Source organism: Argentina silus, assembly GCF_951799395.1.
Source record: "Argentina silus genome assembly, chromosome: X".
Lineage (NCBI taxonomy): Eukaryota > Metazoa > Chordata > Actinopteri > Argentiniformes > Argentinidae > Argentina > Argentina silus.
In genome coordinates, this window is record NC_139653.1 from 34,076,139 (window position 1) to 34,100,525 (window position 24,387).

Below are 24,387 nucleotides of genomic sequence, written 5' to 3' on the forward strand. Positions count from 1 at the left end.
CTAGTTGGGGACCTTGGAATGAAATTGGATTGGCGTTACTTATTATGTACCTTTACCAATAAACACGTTGTCCTCTGCATCTATAACATTGCTATATTAAACATGCCACTCCCCTTTTTGTAATTAAATGTGTTTTTTTTATGTGTCAAGATACATGGCCCACGTTCGGGAGAGTTTACAACAAATGTTTACTGCCTAATAGTCTTTAAGACTAAACGTAATACATCTTGTCGCGCTCATTTATTTATTGCAACATGTTCCACGGAGTTGTCACTTAGGCGTTTCTGCTCACGACGAAGTTTCTCCGGTGGCGATTTGAGTTTGGGAGAGGGCGGAGTTCAACCCACAAAAACTGCCCATGTATACACTCAAATTATATTTGAGCGTCAGGATTTTCTTCCAAGAAGACGAAAGTTTATTGTCTCGACGTATCACTTCGTCCCTCGTCGGTCGCTGTACTGGATAGTAGGCGGAAGAAGAGTTGAGTGTCTTTCATTTGGTGTCGTCCTTCAACGCTATCCGCACCATTTTATGTTGAAATAACATTTTTGGAATCCAAATCCGAATCATTTAGGTAAGGATGTTATGTCTCCACGTGGAGCCGCATTATACAAATAATTTTAACTATTTATGACATCCTGATGCTAATTGATATTCCTGTTCATTAGCCTACTGCTCCTTGATTGAATGATGCAGATCATTACATTGTTCTCTGGATGGAAGAAGTTAGACAGTACCTTTCTTTCTAAACGAATGTCACTTCATTAGGTTATTATGCTCCTTTGTAGGCCATTATTCCTTTTTAATTAAATATGTTTCTTACTTTTTTGTGATGTTTGTATATGTTCATTACAAAGATGACAACTGTATCTCTGCTGTTAAACACCTATGGATGCGTACACACTTAAAATATACTTAACAGCTGTGTTGTGATGTTTTCATAGTTGTTTACTAGCTATTTTTACAGTATGCATGGGTACCTGTCTGGACTGTTAAATTAACTTGTGAGAAGTAGTGGTTGTCACCACTCTCAAGTTCCTCAGTTGAAGGACCTTATGACTGGGGGAAAAATAGTATTGGTTGTGATGAAGGTTGGGGAGGTTGTCCGCGCTTTTCCTTTCTTTTCCAATTATTCTTTTCACTAAAAGTATTTATTTTGTTTTTTTATTAAACCTTAATAAAGTCCATTATTTTGGGTGCCCAAAAAATTAAAAACAGAGCAGAAAGACGATGAGGATGAAGCATGAATACTGGGCTTTACTTTTAGTATACTGTATGAGTGGTTCAATAGGCCACCAAATACCAACTTGTATGAGTGTGTATACCAACCAAGTATGACCAACTATTTAGAAGTCTGCAGTCAGATTCCACCCCCATCAATGGTATGATGTTATGTAACTAAGGAAAATTGTCTGAACATGAAGCATAATTATGTTTATGCACTGAGGTTAACTGATGAAGTAAAGCCAGTATTTCCACAGGACAGAGGCTATGGTATGCTATTCACCTTAAGATATAGTTTCTTTCTATAATGACTTTATTTGACCAATATTAAAGACCTGAGCTTTTTGTGCTGATTTTGGTTTAGAGGAATGACAGTGACCTTAGTCATGCTTATACGGTAGGAGTAACTCTTTGTCACACTGACACAGTAGTTTGACTTTGGATATTGATGCCAGTGCCTGAGGGGTGCAGGGGATTTCAGTTCCTGTTAAACTACTGCTCTCTGTTCTAATTGTGGTTAACCATACTGAATCGTATGTTGTCTCTTTAGATTACTTGTTCTCTCCCATCTCTAACCCTCTGTTTTCCTCCAGGTGTGTCAGTGAGTGATACCTGAGATGGGTGGTCCCTCCCTGCTGTGCCTGTATATGTTAGTGACCTTGTGTGGCCATTGGGGGGCAACCTCTCTGGCCCCCTCCTATGGCGAGCGCGGCTCTGACATGGGCCTCCAGGTGTTCCAGCAGGTGGTGCGCTCCAAGCTCCAGGAGAATTTGGTGCTCTCCCCCCATGGTGTGGCCTCCATCCTGGGCATGCTGTTGCCAGGGGCCCATGGCGAGACCCGCAGACAGCTCCTTACTGCACTCCACTACAAGAAGAATGGTAAAACCCTCAATGTTTATTAGGCTTGAACATCCAAAGCAGATTCACATGTTAGCATTTTCTGAGCTCCTAGCTGTCTTATGGTTTCAGATATATATTCAAACCTTGAGTAATGGGCACATTATTAATGGACACATTGTTTTGAAACATTGCTCAAACTAACAAACTTCAATGATTCTCCTCAGGCCCTTATAAGATGTTGAGAAAGCTCCACAAGACCCTAACAGCCAAGGCCAACCAGGACATCGTGACCATCGCCAACGCTATGTTCACTCAGGAGGGCTTTCCCATGGAGGAGCAGTTTGTGATCACTAACCAGGCCAACTTCCAGTGTGAGAGCAACACTATGGACTTCAGCAACACACAAAAAGCAGCAGACATCATCAACGACTGGGTTAACAACCGCACCAAAGGTTCCTGCTCTTCCTCCCACTCCCCTTTGTTTTGATTGTCCTCCTCCTTCTGTATATTCATGCATATATATATGTAATGCACTATAATAGGAATCTTTGAATGTTTCCCTCATAAGATATTTTTTAAACGCTTTGTAGTAACAGAAAACACATAAAAGTTGAGACCATTAGCTAGGTTGAATGGTATGGTACTTTTAGTCAGTATTTCAATTTTGTTGGAACACTCCATTTTGATGAGGACCCTGGGTTGTGTGTTTGTGTAGGTCACATCCCCACTCTGGTCAAGGCAGACATGCTGGATGCAGCCCTGACTCGACTGGTGGCTGTCAATTCCATCTACTTCAAAGGGCTGTGGAAGTCTCGCTTCCTGCCTGAGAACACCAAGATGAGGACCTTCAATGGGGGCAATGGCAACGCATACAAGGTCCCCATGATGTCTCAGCTATCTGTCTTCAACATTGGTGAGTTCAATTCGGAGGGTTTATCTCTATGTCTTACTGTTGAGTGTACTCAAAGAGTATCCGGTCACTGACTGGTCAGTGTTTGGTAATTGTTTTTCTCAACATCAGTAGTTGATCTGTCTTTTGTTGCCCTCAAAGTTGTAATGTTCATAGTTCATATAATTGTTATTGACTAACAGTCATTTCATGGTGAGGTCTTGGTTATTTTTTTAAAGTAATGTTGTAGCCCCTCCCTACCTCACCCTTCTGAACTCCTCACTGGGATAATATTTGGATCTGTATGTGAAATTATATACCAGCCCTCTATATTTAGACTGCATCCATAATCCCCTCCTTGCTGTGGTTTAGCCTGTTGAGTGTTATGAATGGATTCTCAAGAAGGCTGTCATTTTAAAGGGTGTTTAACTGTTCCACTTTAACATTTTTTCCTGGTTTGGCCATTGGCCTTGGTTGTATTAGCCTGTGCAGTTTTTAGTTGCATATGTTGCTTCCTTAGATACTGTTTAGTCATATTTTAATTCTGGAAATATGTCAAACACCTTGCAGACACTCCAATCCAACTCATATTATGACAAATAACCTCTCTGAAGACTTTGTCTGCATTATCTTTCTGAAAGGCACTTTGTTACACTGTAAGACACTTTTATATTTTCATTGTCATGGGAACATAATGCTCAAGTGGATTACAGCGTTGTCACTTTTCAAAAATGTAAGAAAAACAAAGGGATTCTGTCCTAATATGAGTTGCTTTGGAGTGTCTTTAAGGTGTTTTGAACATATTTTCAGAATGAATGCCGCCCAAAATATGACTACTCAGTATCAAAGGAAACAAAATATGTAGCGAAAAACCGAGCTAATTAACTACAGCCGAAGTCAGGGCCAAACCAGCAAAAGATGTTAAAAAGGTGAAACATTACTTTAAGTGATAGTGGGTACGTTAGTGTTATTTTGAAAACCTCTTGAACGAAGTGACTGCAATGGAATACTCCACTTACGATACATCAACGCCTCAGAGATGGAGTCATATTTTTGTTTTCACATGTCACATGTTGTCATTTACAGAGAAAAAATATCCAGAAAAATAATCAGAATTATTAGAGAGAGCACATCTTCAAACAACAAGTTTACAAGTTGGAAATGTTTGAGTTTCCTAATTCGGACATGTCATGAACACATTATTACTTACCGCATGTGTAACCCTATGGCCTGTCCATTGCCTTTGGCCCCCCCTGACCCTTGTCCTTTGACCCCTCCACTGATAGGTCTGGCCAGCACACCCCAAGGTCTGAAGTACAAGGTCATCGAGCTGCCGTATGACGGCAACAGCATGAGCATGCTGATTGCCCTGCCGTCAGAGGCGGACACACCACTGGCTGATATCATCCCCCATATCAGTACAGCCACCGTACAAAGTTGGACCAAGCTGCTCCATCAGAAGAAGGTCCGCCTGCTGCTGCCCAAGTATGACCCAGAGAACACACACGTGCACACACACACACACAAACACTTGTCTGTCATGGCCAGGAAACACTTCCTGTGAGTGAATAAGACACCCTATAACAACTATTACAGTAGGCTATTACGTATCATGACTCAACGTTTCATGGCATATTATGGTTCAACCTTTTGCAACCTTGAAAAGATTTTATTGTGTAAGTTGTAAAGAAACACTCTTGCTAACACATAATATGGTGTTTTGCCAGAAAGGAGGACTCACTGCCTGTTGTTGACTCTTCTTTCCAAGTGTAGTGACTTATTGCATCCAAGTCATATCTAATAGCTGTCTCCATGTGATGAGTGGTTTCAATATACATTTCTGTGTGCACAATTATAACCATAATGACACTGCAACAAGTCTTCCCTATGTTTAACCAATATTCACTAAGTATTCCATTGGGCTTGTGTGTAGGTTTACAGCTGAAGCTGAGGTGAATCTGGAAGTCCCCCTCTCAGCCCTGGGAATAACCGACATCTTTGATGCGGGCAAAGCAGACTTCAGACACCTGAGTGAGTGACACTGGAATCATAAATCAAACATCATACAAAAGTGAAATATATTTTTTCAGTGTATCAGACTCAGTTTGGGTTTCATAACTATGACATAACTAAGCTTATATGCACATAGTTGACTGTTTACTGCCATGAGAGCTCCAAACATCTACTGTATGATTCATGTCTAGCTGTCCAGTGAGATGGTGAATCATTTCTGTTATTCTCCTCTACCAATAACCTCTGCCAGCTCCCTGACAGAATGAATAGAATTAATGCGTCCAGACGTTGGTAGTTCTCTAGCGCCCCCCTGTGTTACATTGTGTTTGGCAGTGGAATGTTAAAAACATTATTATTTTCTCATCCAACTTCTCTCCTCAGGTTTGGAGCCTGTGTCCGTATCTAAGGCTCTACAGAAAGCCAAAATTGAGGTCAATGAGGACGGAACAAAAGCAACTGCTGCCACTAGTGAGTTTCTGTTTTGCCAATGTTGTGTCTTTGTATTTAGTTTAGTGTGTCATCTTTATATCCTATCAGAATATTGGAGAGTATCTGACAGTTGAATAAGGAGTTATTGTAATATATTTCTGTTGACAATGGTCTTCTATTGCCTATAGCTGCCATCTTGCTGGCCAGGTCCTCTCCACCCTGGGTGATTGTGGATAGACCCTTCCTCTTTCTCATAAGGCACAACCCAACAGGTATGACCTGTCGATCCATTAACTTTGAATTTAAGCAGCTCTGAGAATTTGTAATTTGTAATTGGGACAACATGTATTAGGTAGAATCAAAATGCAGATCCTGCTCATATTCTATTTATGTTGGAATTACTTCATGCAAGTTGTTTATTTGAATGAAGTTTGACTTCTCTTTTCCCAGGTACTATCCTCTTCATTGGCCAGATCAACCAGCCTTGAGCCTACTGGCAAAGATGATCCTGGAGAGTATGCCTGCCAAGCTTAAAATAGCACAAATACACAGGACATGCTTTTACCCACATGCAGACAACATACCGCACTACACACACATACATGTATTTTTGACTGGAGACAATGTGGGCATATGATTTGTTTTAATTGTGTGCATTTTATTTTCCTTTTACAGTGCATAACATAGGCAATGATCTGCAAATGAGAAAGTTCCATCTGTGTTTTAATTATTCTTTGCATACTTTATAGAATGTGTTACCTTTTTATATGACCATGAATGTCAAATGTATATTGTATGGAGCATGTTTCAGTTAAATGGTTTTACATTTCATGTCAGATTGGAAACACTCCTGTCACTGAATTAATTCAACTCCTATTTTGAATGTCAATCATTGTCTTACATTTAGGCCTACATCTACTGTTTTGTAGTTTGTATGTTATGTTTTTTAATAATTCCTCAATGTAGCAATAGTTGATCTTGTATTGAGGTGGTTGAGTTGGCTTTAGGTAAAAAAAAAAAAAAAAAAAAAAAAAAAGAGAGAGATATGAGGGTGGCCGAAATAAAACATCCCCAATCAATGCCTTCTCCCTTCTGCTGTTGTATCAAATATGCATACTGTTCAATAAAATAAATACAATAACATTTGTACAAGTTTCTCTTGAAATTATTATTATTATTTTTTTTTTTTTGTAATGTTGTTTTGGAAAGACCGAAAGAATAACAATAATTTAACATTGTGGTGGATGTATACTGGTCATTACGGTAATCCCGTCCGAACCACTTCAGCTGCTTCTCTCCTTGCCTTCTGAGTTGAGAGGAAAATAACATGTACTGAAAATATCTGTGTTCTGTGAGCGATAATAAACGGCAAATTCCGACATTAAGACTGGTTTCGTTTTCGCGACTTCAAAATAAAAGCGCAAGGTAAGTGATCACTTGAAAGTGATGGGATTGCAATATGTTATCATATTTGTCATAAAATAAGGAACTATTACGTAACAGAAATTATATATAATTTAAAAAAAGTAATTTTGATAATTATAATTTACATATTCGTGCAATTAAATGTCATTTTACATAGGGCACATATATACGACTCTATACAAATAATATTCCAAGGCTAAACTTCATATGTACTGCCAATCTACTCAGCAACACTTATAGAATATAGATAAATGTTAGTATATAGTCTATTATATGTGCCATATGCAGTCCAAATAACTCACTTGATTCATATTCTAAGGGTTACTGAGTTGATTGGTACTAAAAATCAAGTTTAGCCTATGAAAAATATGCGTGTACAGACCATTATATATGCCCTATGCAGTCCAGCAGTGTTTCATCTGGGTAATTAGAAAACCCTTAACAACACAAATAATACATTGAGATAAGTAAAAATGTGTTTCCTTTAACCATATTTACTATTTCTAAATGCTTAAACAAGTTAAACATCGCTTTTATTTTGGAAGAAATCCTCATTCACTTACACCCGAGGTATGTGGGCAGAGATATCTGTGTTCTCTGAGCTCCAACTAGCTCCATATACTGTAGCTCCATTAAGACTTCCGGTTTCGCTTTTCGCCGTTTTCGCGGCTTTACATTAACATTTATGGCATTTAGCAGACGCCTTTAATCAAAACGACTTACAACAAATACATTTGCTTAAGTAAGTGAATCATCTATCCATCAGTCATCATAAGATAAAGTAATCAATGCTCAGACCAGGGGCCAGTCACAATGCAAGAAGGATTTTTATTTATTTTTTTATTAACTGGAGAGAAACTTGTACAGGGGGTGAAGAGGTCTTTAGGAGGGACCGTTAAGATGTAGCCTGAAGAGATGGGTTTTCAATCTACAGCGGAAGATTAGTAGTGACTCTGCAGTCATGACAGCAGTGGGAAGCTCGTTCCACCAGCGGGGCGCCAGGACAGTGAAAAGCCGTGACTGAGTAGTGCGGCTGCTGCATCCACGTAGAGGCGGCGGTGCCAGGTGGCCAGCCGAGGTGCAAGAGCGGAGTGATCGGGCAGGGGTTTGGGGGCTGACCATTGCTTGCAAGTAGGGAGGGGCTGTTCCCTTTGCTGCCCGGTAGGCGAGCACCAGGGTCTTGAATCTGATGCGAGCTGCTACTGGGAGCCAGTGAAGGGTGCGAGGGGAGTGACATGGGAGAATTTGGGGAGATTAAACACGAGACAGGCGGCAGTGTTCTGGATGAGCTGCAGAGCCCTGATGGTGGAGGCGAGGAGACTGTCCAAGAGTGCGTTGCAGTAGTCAAGGCGAGATATCACAAGTGTTTGGACCAAAAGTTGTGCTGCTTCTCTGGTGAGGAAGGGACGTATCCTTCTGATGTTGTAGAGGAAGAATCTACAGGAGCGTGCTGTCGCTGTGATGTTTGGCACACAGGATAAGAGGTTGTCAAGGATCACCCTTGTTAAGGTTGATCTTGAGATGGTGGGCTGACATCAAAGCAGAAATGTCTGCAAGACACGCAGAGACATGTGTTGCCACCTGTGAGTCAGGAGGGGGGAAAGAGAGAAAGAGTTGAGTGTCATCCACGTAGCTGTCGTAGGAGAAACCATGTGAGGAAATTACCGAGCCAAGAGATTTGGTATAGAGGGAGAACATTTTAGAAAGTGTTTTTTGGCCTATTTCAGAGGAAGCAGTTTGAGGATTACTTCAGGAGTTGAGGTGAACAAGACTGTGAATGTGCAGTTGTTATGTGGGACAGAATGTTTTATACAGATAATACATTGGAAAAGTGGAACATCACTGAAGACACCCACAAAAAAGTTCAGCTCTGCAAAACTGACATGAAAATGGTAATATTTGGCTGTCAAACTTGATCCCACTGTAATAAAATGGAATAGTGTTAATTATTTCACTTTCCCCATCACAGGGCTCCGGGCAGCTGAGAGGAAATGGAGTAAAACCGGCCTCCCTGATGACCTAAAACCTTATCTCTCTTTCCTCCTCAACTACACCTCCTCTGCATCAGCTGCTAAAGCTTCTTACTACCATTCCAAAATTCAATCCTCTGCCTCTGGCCCATGGAAACTGTTCTCCACATTTTCCTCACTCCTCAGGCTGGGCACTCTACTGAGACTGCTCTCCTTGCTGTCACGGAGGCCCTCCACTCTGCTTGAGCTTCCTCCCTCTCCTCTGTTCCAATCTTCTGGACCTCTCTGCTGCATTCAACACAGTAAACCACCAGATCCTTCTCTCCACCCTCTCAGAACTGGGCATCTCTGACTCTGCACTCTCCTGGTTTGCATCCTACCTTGCAACGTGATCTTACCAGGTGACGTGGAGAGGGTTGCTGTCTTCTTCACACGCCCTCACCACTGGGGTCCCCCAGGGCTCCGTCCTAGGGCCCATACTGTTCTCCCTTTATACCAAATCTCTTGGCTCTGTAATTTCCTCACATGGTTTCTCCTACCACTGCTACACAGATGACACTCAACTCTTTCTCTCCCCCCCCCCCCCCTCTGACTCACAAGTCGCGACATGTGTCTCTGCATGCCTTGCAGACATTTCTGCTTGGATGTCAGCCCACCACCTCAAGCGCAACCTTAACAAGACTGAGCTGCTCTTCTTCCCTGGGAAAGCTTGCCCTCTCCAAGACTTCTCTACTGTGACCTCCTCCCAGACAGCCAAGAATTTTGGGGTGATCCTTGACAACCTCTTATCCTGTGTGGCGAACATCACAGCGACAGCACGCTCCTGTAGATTCTTCCTCTACAACCTCAGAAGAATATGTCTATTCCTCACGAGAGAAGCAGCAGCTTCTCACTATCCTGGCACCCTGGTGGTGGATCGAGCTTCCCACTGCTGTCAGGACTGCAAAGTCACTACCTATCTTCCGCCGTAGACTGAAGACCCATCTCTTCAGGCTACATCTTGACTGTTCCTCCTAAAGACCTCTTCACCCCCCACTACCCCCCTGTACAGTTTCTTTACTGTAAATAAAAAATAAAAGTTAAAAGTAGTCCTTACTTCTTCTAGCATTGTGGTTTTTTTGTATAGATGTATAGATGTTTCACTTACTTTAGACAAATGTAATTGCTGTAAGTCACTTTGGATAAAGGCGTCTGCTAAATGCCGAACATGTAAAAAATGCATTTATTTGCATTCCAGGAGAAACAGATCGGTCATGTTGCTTGTAGAATTTTAGGCTCATCAGAAATGGCCAATCCTATTGCCTCTGGAATATCGAAGGACATGTTATGCTTTCCTGTAAACCTGTGGTTGTGTTGTCTCAGGTAGGATGCTTTCCTGTAAACCTGTGGTTGTGTTGTCTCAGGTAGCTTGTCGCACGGAAGCTTGTTGTGATCGGTTGAATTAAATGAGCTCCTAAATATAATAAACAGTACTTCATGTGATGTATATATATATGTATGTATATATGTATGTATATGTCCCTGGAGTAGCCCAGTCGCTGCTCACAGGCAGCTTAGTTAGTTTGAGCCCAAAATCTGCCAGTCAACACAGGACTGCGGGAGATTACCTCTTGCACTCCCCATTACATAATAGATAAAGGCTGGCATTATTATGAAATTAAATATGGTAACATTATTGTGAAAAGAGACATTATGGAAACATATTTGATAAAAAATTACAGCACTTAAAAAATACAAATAAATGCATATATTGAATTCTTTATTAGCTTAGTTAATTTGTATTGTGTGGTAATGAATTATGTATTCATGTATCTATTTTTCTTTTTTTTATCTATTTCATTTAAACTATTTTGGTCCTCTATAGAAATAATCTTTATTCTCTGTCCTGTACTGTACTGTAGTTCTGAATTGACATGGCTGTGATGCATTGTTGATTCACTGAAGTCTGGATAAGAGTGTCTGTTAAATGACTAAAATGTAAATGTAACATTTTTAAGATGGGAATAGAGATACATGTAGAGGGAAAAACATGTTACAAATTGGCAGTGGAATTTCTACTATTATGGGGGACCAAAATAGTCAAAATGATATAGATAAATAAATGGGTGTCTGTGTCTCCTCGAGATCGCTGGCTGGCTAAATGGTGCGCGACACAAGATGTAGGTTCCACGTTCTGGGGTTAGCCTGGCTTGCTAAAGAGTGACAGACTCGAGTGGTGCTCATGTCCTGTGTAGGAACATACTGTAGATGATAGCTTACGTCAATCTAATCAACTATGATATGCTAGGGCGCATGCTAGGCAGCAGAATTTAGCCCTAAGTCTGCTAGGTCAGTGGAGTCTGCCAACAGTATTAGTACACATGGTTTAGGTATTTTAGCTAATCATATTGAGACTGTTTCTGTCCCCCGTCATGCATCTGGTATAACTAAGTTAAACAGACCGTCATGTCCTTGTTCTAGCAACCTGGTGGGTATAGAAATCTGCCCCTCTGCTGATAGTAAAATGCACTCTGCGTCTCTTTCCAACACCCAGCTTAAAATGGGCATATTAAACATTAGGTCACTTACTTCTGAGGCTATTTCATTTAATGAACTTATTACAGACCATAAATTAGATGTGATAGGACTAACTGAAACTTAAAACAGATGGGTATATTCAGTTAAATGAAGCCTCTCCTGGATTTATTAACAACCACGTCACGGAGAGGGGGGGGTTGCCATGATCTACGACACACGTCTAGGTCTTACACCTAAAACGGAGGTGGTGTTCTCATCTTTTGAGGTTCCAGTAATTAAGTCTTTGCAGCAGAACTGTACACGTAGCTATAGCACAGTACTTACTCGCTTACTCGCTCACTCTGTACTCAACATTCCTTAATGAAAGTTCTTGTCTGATCTGGTAATTCAGGTTGATAGGATTGTGATGTTCAGAGATTTCAACATTCATGTAGATGATGATGCTGACCCACTCAGAAAAGCTTTCTTAGCACTTATTGACACAGTTGGTTTTTTACAACATGTAACTGAACCTACCCACAGTGTGACCCACTAAATCATACTCTGGATTTAGTTCTATCGCGTGGTATTGATATTGATGAAGTCTTAGTATTTCCACATGACCCTGTGCTGTCAGATCACCTTCTTTATCACATGCCAGCTCAGAGTAACAAACTACCTTAGCCCAGAACCTAGATTTATCATTAGCCGTTCTATAAATTCTAGCACTGCTCATAAATGTATTGATTTTTTCCTGGATTCTTTTCTACATTACACAGACCCCTTGAATAGCAACCCCGGCCACATGTGTATGGAATGGTATGACTTTGCTCTCCGAAAGACCCTTGACATTGTTGCTCCGCTCAGGAGGAAAAAGCAGAGACACAAGAAATTAGCTCCCTGGTATGCTGATGACACCCGTGCCCTTAAACAAGTCTCAAGGAAACTTGAATGGAAGTAGCACGCTAATTTAGAAGTTGTTCACATTGCCTGGAAAGATAGCCTATTCCAATATAAACAGGCCCTCACCACAGCAAGATCCACCTACCTCTCATACCTGATTGAGGAAAACAAACAAAATCCGAAATTTCTCTTTGATACAGTCACAAAACGTACAAGTAGACAGCCTGGCACAAATTAAGTTCAACTGTGAAGACTTTATGGAATACTTTGATGAAAAATTTAGAAGATCAGAAATCAGACTACAGTGGATAATGTGCTGAACAAGGTAAGTATTGGTGAATCTGTTGAACTGTGTGGAAATGTGACAAACACAGAGAGTATTGGAGAATCTGTAGAATTGTTGCAACTCCCCAGTACCCAGGATATGGTGAGAAATGTGGAAGTTTTGGTAGCTTATGATTTTATTAGCCGTGAGACATTGAGCAAACTGATTATGTCCTCTAAGCCATCCAGTTGTTTACTTGACCCTATTCCTATTAGACTAGTTAAAGAAATGTTACCGGTCCTAGGGGCTCCTATGCTAGATATTGTTAATCGTTCTCTCTCCTCTGGCTGTGTGCCTAGTTCTCTTAAGGTAGCAGTCATTAAGCCTCTATTGAAGAAGCCAAATCTAAATCCAGAATGTCTTAAAAAACTATAGACCTATATCTAACTTGCTGTTTCTCTTGAAAATACTTGAGCAGTAGTCCAGCAGCTTACTATGTTTCTGAAACAGAATAGCATATATGAGACCCTGCAGTCAGGTTTTAGGCCCCAACATAGTAATGAGACAAAGTAGTTAATGAACTATTGCTGGTCTGAAGCCACTGGGTGACACTGTGGCTTCAGACCAGAGCTCTGCGCCAGTCCTTGTACTTCTTGATTTAAGCAGCTTACTGTTGATCATATTGTCATTTTAGAACGATTAGAGAATCTTGTTGGATTGTGTGGTTTAGCGTTAGAGTGGTTTACGTCCTACCTAACTGATAGATACCAGTTTGTTCTACTAGATGAGCTCCCTCAGCTCCCTCTAAGGTCCAGTTTGGTGTCCCACAAGGCTCAGTACTAGGCCCTTTACTGTTCTCTCTGTATATGCTACCCCTAGGCAATATTATTCGTACGCATGGTGTACATTTTCACAACACTCAACTGTATATTTCGATGAAACGAGGAGAAGTACCACAGTTGGATGCTTTAGAAGCTTGCATTTCAGACATAAAAAAGTGGATGGCGTGCAACTTCCTACTCCACAACTCGGACAAGACTGAGATGCTCATCCTTGGCGCGAAGAAACAGAGAAACCTACTATCCGATCTGACACTTAGTCTCGTATGCTGTACGATCACTCAGGCAGTAAAAAACCTTGGTGTTACTATTGACCCTGATCTTTAATTTGATACACGTACCAAAACCAGCCCAAAAATTGCGTTCTTTTATCTACGTAATATATCTAAGATTAGACATTTTCTATCATTTAGTGATGCAGAAAAGTTGATTCACGCTTTTGTATCCTCGCGACTTGATTACTGCAATGCGCTATTATCTGGCTATTAATTATTCGCTATTAATTGTTCGCTGGAAAATCTCCAACTCGTAAGAAATACAGCTGCTAGAATCCTTACTAGAACCAAAAAGTATGATCACATCACTCCAGTACTTGCGTCTTTGCATTGGCTTCCGATTAAAGCACGAGCAGACTTCACAATTCTCTTATTAGCCTATAAAGCATTACATGGACTTGCTCCCTCGTATCTCGCTGACGTCCTTCAGCCGTATAAACCTTTACGTGCTCTTTATTCACAAAACACAGGGAGATTAGCAATTCCCAGATTATCTAAAACTACGGCAGGGGCAGAGCATTTTGCTACAGAGCACTCCATCTCTGGAATAATCTCCCAATTCATGTAAAGGAGTCAGATTCAGTCTACATTTTCGAAGTCTAGATTCAAGACTCATCTCTTTAGTCAGTGTTACGACCAGTTTTAGCCCCGGCGATAAACCATCCTTGCTGTCTCTGCCCGGCTGGTTTGCTGGGTGGTTACTCAATCCCAATCTCTCCCTCGACCTAACCCGGGTTCGTATCCTGTTTCAAAGTCAAAGTCAAAGTGGCTTTAATGTCAATTCTTCACATGTCAAGACATACAAAGGAATCGAGAGGACGTTTCTCACTCTCCCACGGTGAGACAGATAAAGTGCCCAGGCACAACAGATAAGACAAGACATACTAAAAGTAAAACATTCAATAAAAATAATTTGCCATCCTAACCCTTCCCTTGACCCTCTGACCCTTACTCCTGGGGGTCTATGATTTGGTGTTAGATCATATTGTATTTATTGTTTATATTGTTTAGTATACTTTGTGACATTTGTCTATGTAAAAAGCGCTATACAAATATACTTGATTGATTGATTGATGACATCGCTCATGGTTGAAACTCATATGTATACTAGAAGGGTTGTTGAGTACTGTGGTAGTGAAAATCATGTTTAGCCTTTGATTTCTTTTTGTGTACAGTCCATAATGTGTTCCATATGCAATCTAGACTAGGCACTTTTAACTATTCGGCGACAGTAAAGTGGCAATAATTGTTGGTATGATATCGCTCATGGTTGAAACTCAGTTGATATGTATACTAGTGTTGTCGAGTACAGTGCTAGTTAAAATCATGTTTAGCCTTGGAAAATATTTTGTGTACAGTCCATTATGTGGCCACTATACAGTGCAGCAAGGTTAATTTGGATATTAGAAGAATTACGAACCCTTAAAAACACAAATAGGTATAGGTATAGTTACATATAATGAGTGGTTCCTTTATCCATATTTAGTATTTCTAAATGCTTAAACAAGTTTAACGCGGGCGCTTTTATTTTGAAGAAATCTTCTTTTACATAAATTTGCATCGACCAGAAGTAGATGGGCGGAGTTCCACTATTAGAGCTCAAAGAACACAGATGAAAATAACATAGTCTAGAAAAAAGAAAACATAGACATGGCGGCGGAGATTCATTCGAGGCCTCAAAGCTCAAGACCAATTCTTCTAAACAAGATCGAAGGACACTCAGACGCTGTCAATGCTGCAGTTTTGATACCGAAAGAGGACGGAGTGATCACGGTTAGCGAGGACAGGTGAGAATGCTACTAACGCGCTCCACGGCATATTAGCTAGCTACCCCGAACATTAGCAAGAGAGATGAATATCTAGTTGGCCACAGCTCTGGTTTGCTGTCATTTGTATAGCAGCTATCTATTAGTTGTACAAAAAGTTTAGCTTAACATCTAGGTTTAAAATATATCGTAGTCATAGCAAATTATAACTGTGACGATGGCTAGCCGCAAGCGTCTGGCTAGCTATATCTCCGCTGTACTACTTGGTCTACTCCTAGTCTAGAATCTCGTTAATCCACCAATTATGATGGACCTCCCTGGAACTAAAAAGGTTACATCACGTCCAATGAATGATATGATTATGAATAACGATTGAATTTGTATCATCAGTTGTGTAATTTAGCTAAATGCGTCTTTCCTGAATTTCACAAGTTCGCAATGGGAACAACAAGCCAAGAGTAATACATATGGTAACTTTCATTTGTAGCATAAGAAGGGTTAATAACGTTCCCTTGATTGAACACTACAATTGTCATGATCATTTAGAAATAAAGAAAAGTTGTGTGACAAGGGACATTATTACGCTTGGCACCACTAATGACATAGTCACTGTCCTATCTTGAACACGCTACTGTGCAAATAAAATGTACCTATTTGAAATCCGCTATATGCAATAGATTAAATTCTGCCCAAAGTATGTCGACTATTTATTCCGTATTACAATAGATTACAGCAACACTTCAGGAAATAACACGTTTGCCTCCAATTAGCCTATTCAGTAACCTCATCCATGTCTGAAAATGTCAAACTGCTCTTTCACAGGACTGTTGAAAAGGTACAATGATGTTCAAATATGACCTTTACTGTTTCCCCAGAACAATCCGGGTATGGCTGAAGAGAGACAGTGGGCAGTATTGGCCCAGTATCTACCACACAGTCTCTTGTAAGTTTTAGGTCCTATATGCTAGAAAATAGAAGAAAATAAGACAATCAATTGAAAACGTTGTTCATATTTGTGTGTGTGTGTGTGTGTGTGTGTGTGTGTGTATGTGTGTCACATATTAGCGCCGTGTTCCTGCATGTCGTACCACCATGACAGCAGACGCATATTTATAGGCCAGGACAACGGGGCCATTGTGGTAAGTAAAGCCATAATGATGACCTGACCTCGTAGTTAAACTTCTGTCTAGATCCAGAAAAAAACCCTACAATTCTGATTACACTGACCCCTGCTAAGCCTAATAACAAACTGCATGTCTGAAGTTACATTAAATAAGAATGACAAATGAGCATTTCCGTTTTTGTGGTCCCTACAGGAGTTCCACATCTCTGAAGATTTCAACAAGATGAGCCATGTTAAGACATATCCAGGTAAGATCTGAGAGGGGATTTCCTGCTTTTATAAAGCTTAGGGGAGCAAAATGCTTTCTATGCTCTCTAGTGTCTCTGTTTATAGAGTATATTGTGGTGTATTGCGAATTTTATAAGATTGTCATCGTGTCTGAGAGAGTCAACAGAGAAGCCACTTGCCCCGAGGTATGCTGGGAGAGGACCAAATGATTTAAAAAAGGACTGGGTGGGAGACACAGACCCACAGTGTAAAGAGGGGGAAGTAATCATTTGCCAAGGCCATCTTAGCTTGCTCATATTGGCATACTGTCTGATTATTATGATAACTCTCCCTTGCTTTCCCCCCCAAAATCCAAATGATCTCTGTGACTAACCCCCTAGTTACTTAGCCCTGACCCTCTTCTCATCACTGAAAAATCCTGTTTCAACATTAGAGCCAGAAAAACATCACTGTGCAAGTTTCCATCTGTTTTCCACTGGTTCTCTTCCAGCACAGAGAATTAGTCAAATGGCTCAGTACATGTTGTAATGAGAGAGAATTTGGACATAAAGTTATTGTAAGTTTTCAGCTGTACAGTGAGATTGCCTGTGTGTGGGTTCATGTCCCACATTAGTCATTTTCTTTTTTTTTTTGCTGATGTATGACATCCTGGTGTTGCACAATGATTCAAGTCAGAAAATTGCCATTTAGGTTACAGTATGTGTTTTTTGGGCGATACATTATATTTTCTTAGCTCCTCCTAAAACGATTTCCCATGTGCCATGCATGACGTATGACATTTCACACAGTTACAGAGCTCAGAAATGTGACATGACTAGCCTGTCTGTAAAGTTAACGCCCAGAGTCAAATATATCCCTACAAACTCCTTTCACTAGCTTTTTTGCGACTGAGTTAAGAGTCAAACAACCTTTCAACACTTTCCCCCCCCATTTCAGGGCACCAAAATTAATGGGACAACTGGCTTGACAGGTTGTTTCTGGTTAGTTAGGTGTGTATGTGCAGGCATAAGAAAGTTGTCAATTGATTCTTGGCTTTGCGTTTGCCTTTTAAGTCTGCTATTGGTGTCTGTCAACATGAGGAGTGTCAATGAAAGTCAAGGAAGCCATTGTTAGGCTGAAAAATCATTTAAAACAATCAGAAACCTAGCTAAAACCTTAAGATTGCCAAAATCATTAAAAAGAAAAAAAGCACTGGTGAGCTCAACAATCACAAACAAGCTGGTAGGCCAAGGAAGACGTTCACAGTGGATGACCAAAGAATTGAGAACAACCCCAAAACACCTGTCCCACAGATCAGGTACACTCTCCAGGAGGCAGGCGTGAATGTGTTAGAGACTACCATCTGCAGAATACATCACCAGCTGAACTACACAGGCTTCATTGCAAGGTGCAAACCACTAGTTATTCTCTAAAAGGATGGTCAGATTACATTTAGCTAAAAAGTACGTAAAAAGCCTGCAGAGGTCTGTAAAAAGGTTTTGTGGACAGATGAGACTAATACGATATAGCAGATTGATTGCAAGAGGAAAGTTTGAGGACAAAAAGGATCTGCCCAAGAGTTACAGCACACCACCTCATCTGTGAAACATGGTGGAGGGGGTGTTATGGTTTGGGCATGTATAGCTGCCACTAGAGCCGGCTAACTTGTCTTACTTGATAATGTAACTGCTGACGGTAGCAGTGTACAGAAACATCTTGTCTGCTTGAATCCAAGCAAATTCATTAGATGCCGCTTCATCATACAGTAAGACAATGAGCCCAAATATACTGCCATAGCAACTACAGAGTTTTTCAGGGCGGCCAAAAAGTGTAAAGTTCTTGACTGTCCAAGTCAGTCTTCAGATTTAAATCAAATTAAACATGCATTTCATTTCTTGATGATACGATTGTAGGCAAAAAGTTTTCAAAACTAACAACACTGAAGATGGCTGCAGTACAGCCCTGGCAGAGCATCACCAGAGATGATACCCAGTGTCTGAGTTATATGAATCTGTTTCAATTAGTGCCCTGAAATAGAGGGACTGTTTAAAAAGTGTTGTAATTTCTAAATGGTGAAACCAATATGTATACAAACACATCTCTACTTTAACCTCATAGTAATTTGAAAAAAAACCAAAAACCTTTGGAGTATAGAGCCAAAAGAAGAAAAAATGCTTCACTGACCCACTACTTACACAGGGCACTGTATATCTGCTGTTACTTTTCCAAATAGCTCCATGAATGAATAAAGTCACCACTCTGTGCATCCGTTCTATGAGTATTATTTTCAAGAAAAGCCAGGAAGCAAAACTGTCTGGTGTGAGCCTTTAACTCGCTGTAATTGTGTGTTTACTAAGTGTGTGCGTGTGTGTGTCTAGCCCATCAGAACCGAGTGTCTGCTATGGTGTTTTCTCTGGAGAGCGAGTGGGTGGTGAGCACAGGACATGACAAGAGTGTGAGCTGGATGTGCACCCAGAGCGGCAGTATGTTGGGACGTCACCACTTCGGCTCCTGGGCCTCCTGCCTACAGTATCCTGTGTGTGTGTGTGTATGCACGTAAGCCAGGGCATAACCCAGCCCCCCCCAATCCCCAGTCTGTCCAATACCCTACCTGTTATTTCCCCTGGTCTTCCTTGACTCCACATCTAGGTATGACAATGAAACACAGCATACCTTTGTGGGTGACTACTCAGGACAGATCACCCTACTGAAACTGGAGAGACAGACTTACTCCACCATCACCACACTGAAGGGCCACGAAGGTAACATACGCACAGACCCACACATACACACACAATATGACTTGAGGCTTGTGGCAGATAGGGATGCTGTGATTGAGCATATGAGAGATGTCCTAAACATAACCTCAGTAGGAAAATGAGGTACATGTTGGAAGCAAACCTGACATAATGGGGCCAAACAGTAGTATTTGCTGAAACAAAAGCTGGCTTCAAAGACAAGCATAACTCCTCTTTCTCTCCTGTCTGGATTGTAGACATCATAATACATCCATACCGTAGTGACAGGGAACAAAGATAGAGAACTAGACTACTTCACATATACAGTACATCTGTTTACCTACACTCACTATCTGTGGAGAAGAAAACAACCACAGCAAAAAGTTGATTCTGATGATACTGTACAGTATGTGCTGGTGTCATCTTGAGGCAACTTTTAGTTGTTTAAAATATAGCCTAGCAGACAATGGGGTAGTGATCAAGCATTCTTTGAGGAAATAGCACAGTGGTCTGTGGCTTCACTTACTGTACTATAGTCATTCCCCCATGACTCACCACAATCATCTGACTTTACTGGTGGTCATATGATCAGCACCAGCCTCTGTTATGTGATAACTCTCTCTCTCTCTCTCTCTCTCTCTCTCTCTCTCTCTCTCTCTCTCTATGAGACAGGTAGTATTGGAGCTCTGTGGTGGGATCCTGTCCACAGGTTGCTGTTTTCGGGGGCTTCTGATCACAGTGTCATCATGTGGGACATTGGGGGCCGCAAGGGCCGCACACTCCTGCTCCAGGGCCACCAGTAAGGCTGTGTGTGTGTGTGTGTGTGGGGAGGGGGGGGCAGCTGTCTGTAGCTGTCAAACCAAGTCAGTGTAGTTCATGCAAAACTTTTCCACATCATCCCGTTCTCGCCCCCTCTCTCTCTTGTCCTCCCTCTGTCTCCAGTGAGCGAGTGCAGGCAGTGTGCTACCTCCAGTTGACCAGACAGCTGTTGTCATGTTCTGCAGATGGCGGTATCACGGTGTGGAACATGGACACACCCAGAGAGGAGGTAGAGTGCACGATGAGTCAGTGGAACATGTCAAAGGTTGCTGTTGACATCTCTCTGGGCTTCTCTCTGAGCCTTACCAGCTCTCTACTGCCCTCTGCTGTTGAAGGGAGGGAGAGAGTAACCTATCTCATTCACTACTCATATCTCTCTCTCTGTCTGTAGGCACCTCAGTGGTTGGACAGTGACTCCTGTCAAAAGTGTGAGCAGCCTTTCTTCTGGAACATTAAACAGATGTGGGACTCTAAGACTATGGGGCTTAGGCAGGTGAATGCCATATACTTCACTACTTTTGAGACATAACCTGTGGGGGTGAGGGCTGATGTAGGCTGTACCTATTGACCCTTGGCTAATGAGTGTTTCCTGTGCCCAGCACCACTGCAGGAAGTGTGGGAAGGCGGTGTGTGGAAAGTGTAGTTCCAAGCGTTCCACGTACCCAGTGATGGGCTTTGAGTTCCAGGTGCGAGTTTGTGATGCCTGCTATGACACCATCAAGGAGGAGGAGTGAGTATTACTACTACTACTACTACTAATAATTTATTACATTTATAAAGCACTAAAATATATATTACCTCTCCTTTCTCTCCTACTCATCATCTCCTCATCTCTTTCCTTGCTGCTTTTTGTCCTCCTCAAACACCTGATATTCTTCATTATCACTCACGAGTGTGTGTGTGTGTGTGTGTGTGTGTGTGTGTGTGTGTGTGTGTGTGTGTGTGTGTGTGTGTGTGTGTGTGTGTGTGTGTGTGTGTGTGTGTGTGTGTGTGTGTGTGTGTGTGTGTGTGTGTGTGTGTGTCATTCAGCCGGACCACCTTGGCGACGTTTCATGAGGGGAAACATAACATTGCCCACATGGACATGGACCCGTCCAGAGGACTGATGGTGACCTGTGGCAGCGACCGCATCGTCAAGGTCAGAAACCTCATGAACCCAATTAGTCACAAATCAGCCAGTGAGCCATAAATGAATATGGAAACACTAAGATTGACTCTCTATTACACCAGATCTGGGATATGACGCAGGTGATTGGCTGCAGCACAGCAACTGGCTTCTCCCCACGCTGAGTGACCCTGCCCCCTATTGGCCCCAAAACTCCGCCCTAGCTCTACTGACCGGTGACTCTCCTGGGGACTGCAGTTGTCATGGAAACTCCTCCTCTTTCTTCATCATTCTGACTTCCTCTCTGCCCGCTCCTGTGCCCTGTCAATCTCAACTGAATGTTCGTCAAAGACTTTGTGTCTCAGGTCTGACTTGCAGTGTGTACCCGTCCAGTAGAGCTGTAAGCACGAGAGAGAGAGGGGGGGGGGGGGGGTTGTTTGTGTTATGTATGTTAGACTTGATATTGTTCCTTTTGACATGGTAGGTCGGCTCTTATTCTTGTTGCACTATAATATGGGATTACTAGCACCCCTGTTCCCCCATTTTTTACAAACATACACAGACTGTTCCCCCCATTGAATGCTAGTATGTATTTCCCTCCCCCTGGAATTGTTATTATTAGACTATGACAACACAGAAAGACCCCTTTTATATACCTTTGTGTGCATAACGTGTACAGTAGCAGATTTAGTGTGCTTATTGCTTTGTATATCCTTCACTGATCATATGAGGTCAGTCTCTATCTCGCTCTCCCCCCTCTCTCTCTCTCTCTCTCTCTCTCTCTCGCGCTCTCTCACTCGCTCTCTCTCACTAGTTGGCCTTAAACTTACTTGTTTGTCTCAGGAGGTATACATGGAAGACATCAGAGGGCAGGGTTGTACGTGCCAGGTGTACGTTTTTGCCATGGTAAAATGTCAACCCTAGCGAAACAGTACATTTCCCAGATTTACTAACATGTACAGATGGCATATATAGTCCTGATGGCGTATATAGTCCTGATGGCAAAGACACACTACTCTGTTGCCTTTTGCGATAAGTTAACACATTTTTGTGTATTTATGAAAACAGCATAATGTTTTGAACAAGATTGGCTTTGCTCTCTTTGAACAGGCACTTAGGTACTGAGTTGGTACTTTGAAAATGTAAATGTAGCACTACAAGCTCACATGCTGATGTATGGAAGTTATGTCTCACTGTGGGATAGTGGGTGAAATAGATGCTGTGTATGTTTCCTCCAAGGCCTTAAGAGAGAGGGATGCACCAAGCATTCTAGAACCCTCTCAGTTCTCTTGACTATTCATGCACACTCTGCTCTGTAGCATACAATGTTTCTCTAAGCTCTTTCAGCCCTCCACACCAATACATAGACTGCCTCCAAAACTATTTACTCTCTTCTAGCTTTTCTTTCTGTTGCACACATTTGTGGTTTCAAGAGCAGATATGTATTTAAAAACAAACAAACTCCAAATTGAAAAACTTGTTTTCCATGCGGCTGCAATTGAGCTGCGTAGCATCCTTAAATCTGTAAATATTTTTGCTGATTTGTGGTAGGATAGAGACTAACGCTTGCCTTATTGTAGGTAAAAAATTAACTTAATGTTGGAATTCCTGATTTTAAATGTAGTCACATTCCAGTTTTGATCAGATAGTATATATTTGTAGTGATGTATTTATGATAATTGTTTATGGTTGTTTACTTCTTGCTTTAGTTGAGAGATTATGTTGGTGACAGGGACAGAGTGATGTCACACAGGATGACATGTTCATTAGACATGCCAACGCCACTGAGAGATCTTCTCATGTGACACAGAGGTGCTGATGTCACAGAGGCATGATGACGTAATTGGGAGATATGTTCATTACACACAGAGACATGGTGATGTCATACAGAGAGGTATTGATGTCACACACAGCCATCAGGGATGTGCAGGGTAATGGAGACGCTTTGCTACAGTACAATCAGGATTTTCTCTGATGAAAATACAGCTCTGATACTCAGTAATGACATCAGGAGCTTAACTCACTGCCCCTCTATGATCTGTGAAAGATACCTGCTCATGTTATATGAGATGATCAACTCTAGGCTAGTCCCAGTGCCTCTGCTCATAAGTAGATCCACTGGTTTAGATTAAGAGGTGCACATAGAAAAGCCACTAACCTTTAGGGGTAAAGTGATTCCCTCAATATATTCTTATTACAACCACAATTAGAATTAATAAGGTTAGCTACTGTATATTGGTCTAATGAAGTAGGTCTTAACTCTGTTTAACAGGCTGATCCCATAAAAAATGTCTTGATATTATGTTGAATACAGTATGTTTGTTTTTAATTAGTTTCAAGCTAACAGTTATGGTTTTTGGTGATGTCACACATATAGAATGGCTAGTTTCCAAACTAGGGCCCACATTTACATTCTGTTAATCTGTTTGTTTTGTTTGTCCTTTTATCACATCATAATGCTTGTAAAAGTAACGTGCTGTTCTGACATTATTGTATATCTCTAATAAATGTATTTTTTAAAGAGAACTCTTGTTATATTTATTCTGACCTGTTATCATGTCTGTGTCTCTTTTGTTGGAATACTCCTCATACACAGGGAACACACACGCACACACTACTTCAGAGGAAATTACATCAGTGTATTTTTTTTATTCAAGCCTGAATTCACAGAATACATTACTGCCTCTGTTAGGATCAGTAAGAATCTATGCAGCCAAGCACTCCCTCAAACTGCCAATAATGTATATCAATAGTGCTTAGATTAGTAGGCCTTCTCTGTATTGCATGTCTAGTAATGCTGAAAGTTGAAAGACACTCATGGCTGATAGTGAGGGCACTTTTCTAGCCTGGGGCCCTGGGCTCAGTCTAACATCCAGTCATTTTGTTAGAGCACGGTGCTGTATTTTATTATAATTATTAGTTATTAACACAGCCTGTTCATCTTTCCATTCATTATAAACCTACTTGTGCAAGTTACTTTATGAAAATGAGGGAAATCAACCATATGGGTGAAGTCAGAGTGATTGACAGGTGGATGGAGGGAGTGACTTAGGTCATAACA

General features: G+C 41.3%; 2 protein-coding genes across 2 annotated transcripts; both read left to right on the plus strand.

Moving 5' to 3' along the window:
- The first annotated feature begins 348 nt into the window (after positions 1-348).
- On the plus strand, positions 349-6,541 carry serpine2 (serpin peptidase inhibitor, clade E (nexin, plasminogen activator inhibitor type 1), member 2). The gene is made up of 9 exons (XM_083695776.1): positions 349-574; positions 1,818-2,103; positions 2,289-2,516; positions 2,780-2,977; positions 4,240-4,438; positions 4,887-4,984; positions 5,348-5,434; positions 5,584-5,667; positions 5,846-6,541. Exons 2-9 carry the CDS (start codon positions 1,842-1,844, stop codon positions 5,881-5,883), a joined length of 1,194 nt encoding a protein of 397 aa, XP_083551902.1. The 5' UTR covers positions 349-574; positions 1,818-1,841; the 3' UTR covers positions 5,884-6,541.
- Positions 6,542-15,200: 8,659 nt separating this feature from the next.
- On the plus strand, positions 15,201-23,846 carry wdfy1 (WD repeat and FYVE domain containing 1). Its single transcript, XM_083695775.1, has 12 exons — positions 15,201-15,355; positions 16,210-16,277; positions 16,400-16,473; positions 16,651-16,705; positions 19,043-19,193; positions 19,314-19,426; positions 20,075-20,201; positions 20,345-20,450; positions 20,613-20,714; positions 20,821-20,951; positions 21,251-21,359; positions 21,452-23,846. Exons 1-12 carry the CDS (start codon positions 15,219-15,221, stop codon positions 21,509-21,511), a joined length of 1,233 nt encoding a protein of 410 aa, XP_083551901.1. The 5' UTR covers positions 15,201-15,218; the 3' UTR covers positions 21,512-23,846.
- The last annotated feature ends 541 nt before the right edge of the window (positions 23,847-24,387 follow it).

Coding starts and splice junctions, on each gene's coding strand:
- serpine2 (XM_083695776.1), top strand. CDS start 1,842: ATGGGTGGTCCCTCCCTGCTGTGCCTGTATATGTTAGTGACCTTGTGT. Junction 2,978..4,239: donor GCTATCTGTCTTCAACATTG/GTGAGTTCAATT, acceptor CTCCACTGATAG/GTCTGGCCAGCACACCCCAA. Junction 4,439..4,886: donor GTCCGCCTGCTGCTGCCCAA/GTATGACCCAGA, acceptor GCTTGTGTGTAG/GTTTACAGCTGAAGCTGAGG.
- wdfy1 (XM_083695775.1), top strand. CDS start 15,219: ATGGCGGCGGAGATTCATTCGAGGCCTCAAAGCTCAAGACCAATTCTT. Junction 16,474..16,650: donor AGGACAACGGGGCCATTGTG/GTAAGTAAAGCC, acceptor TGGTCCCTACAG/GAGTTCCACATCTCTGAAGA. Junction 20,952..21,250: donor GACACCATCAAGGAGGAGGA/GTGAGTATTACT, acceptor TGTGTCATTCAG/CCGGACCACCTTGGCGACGT.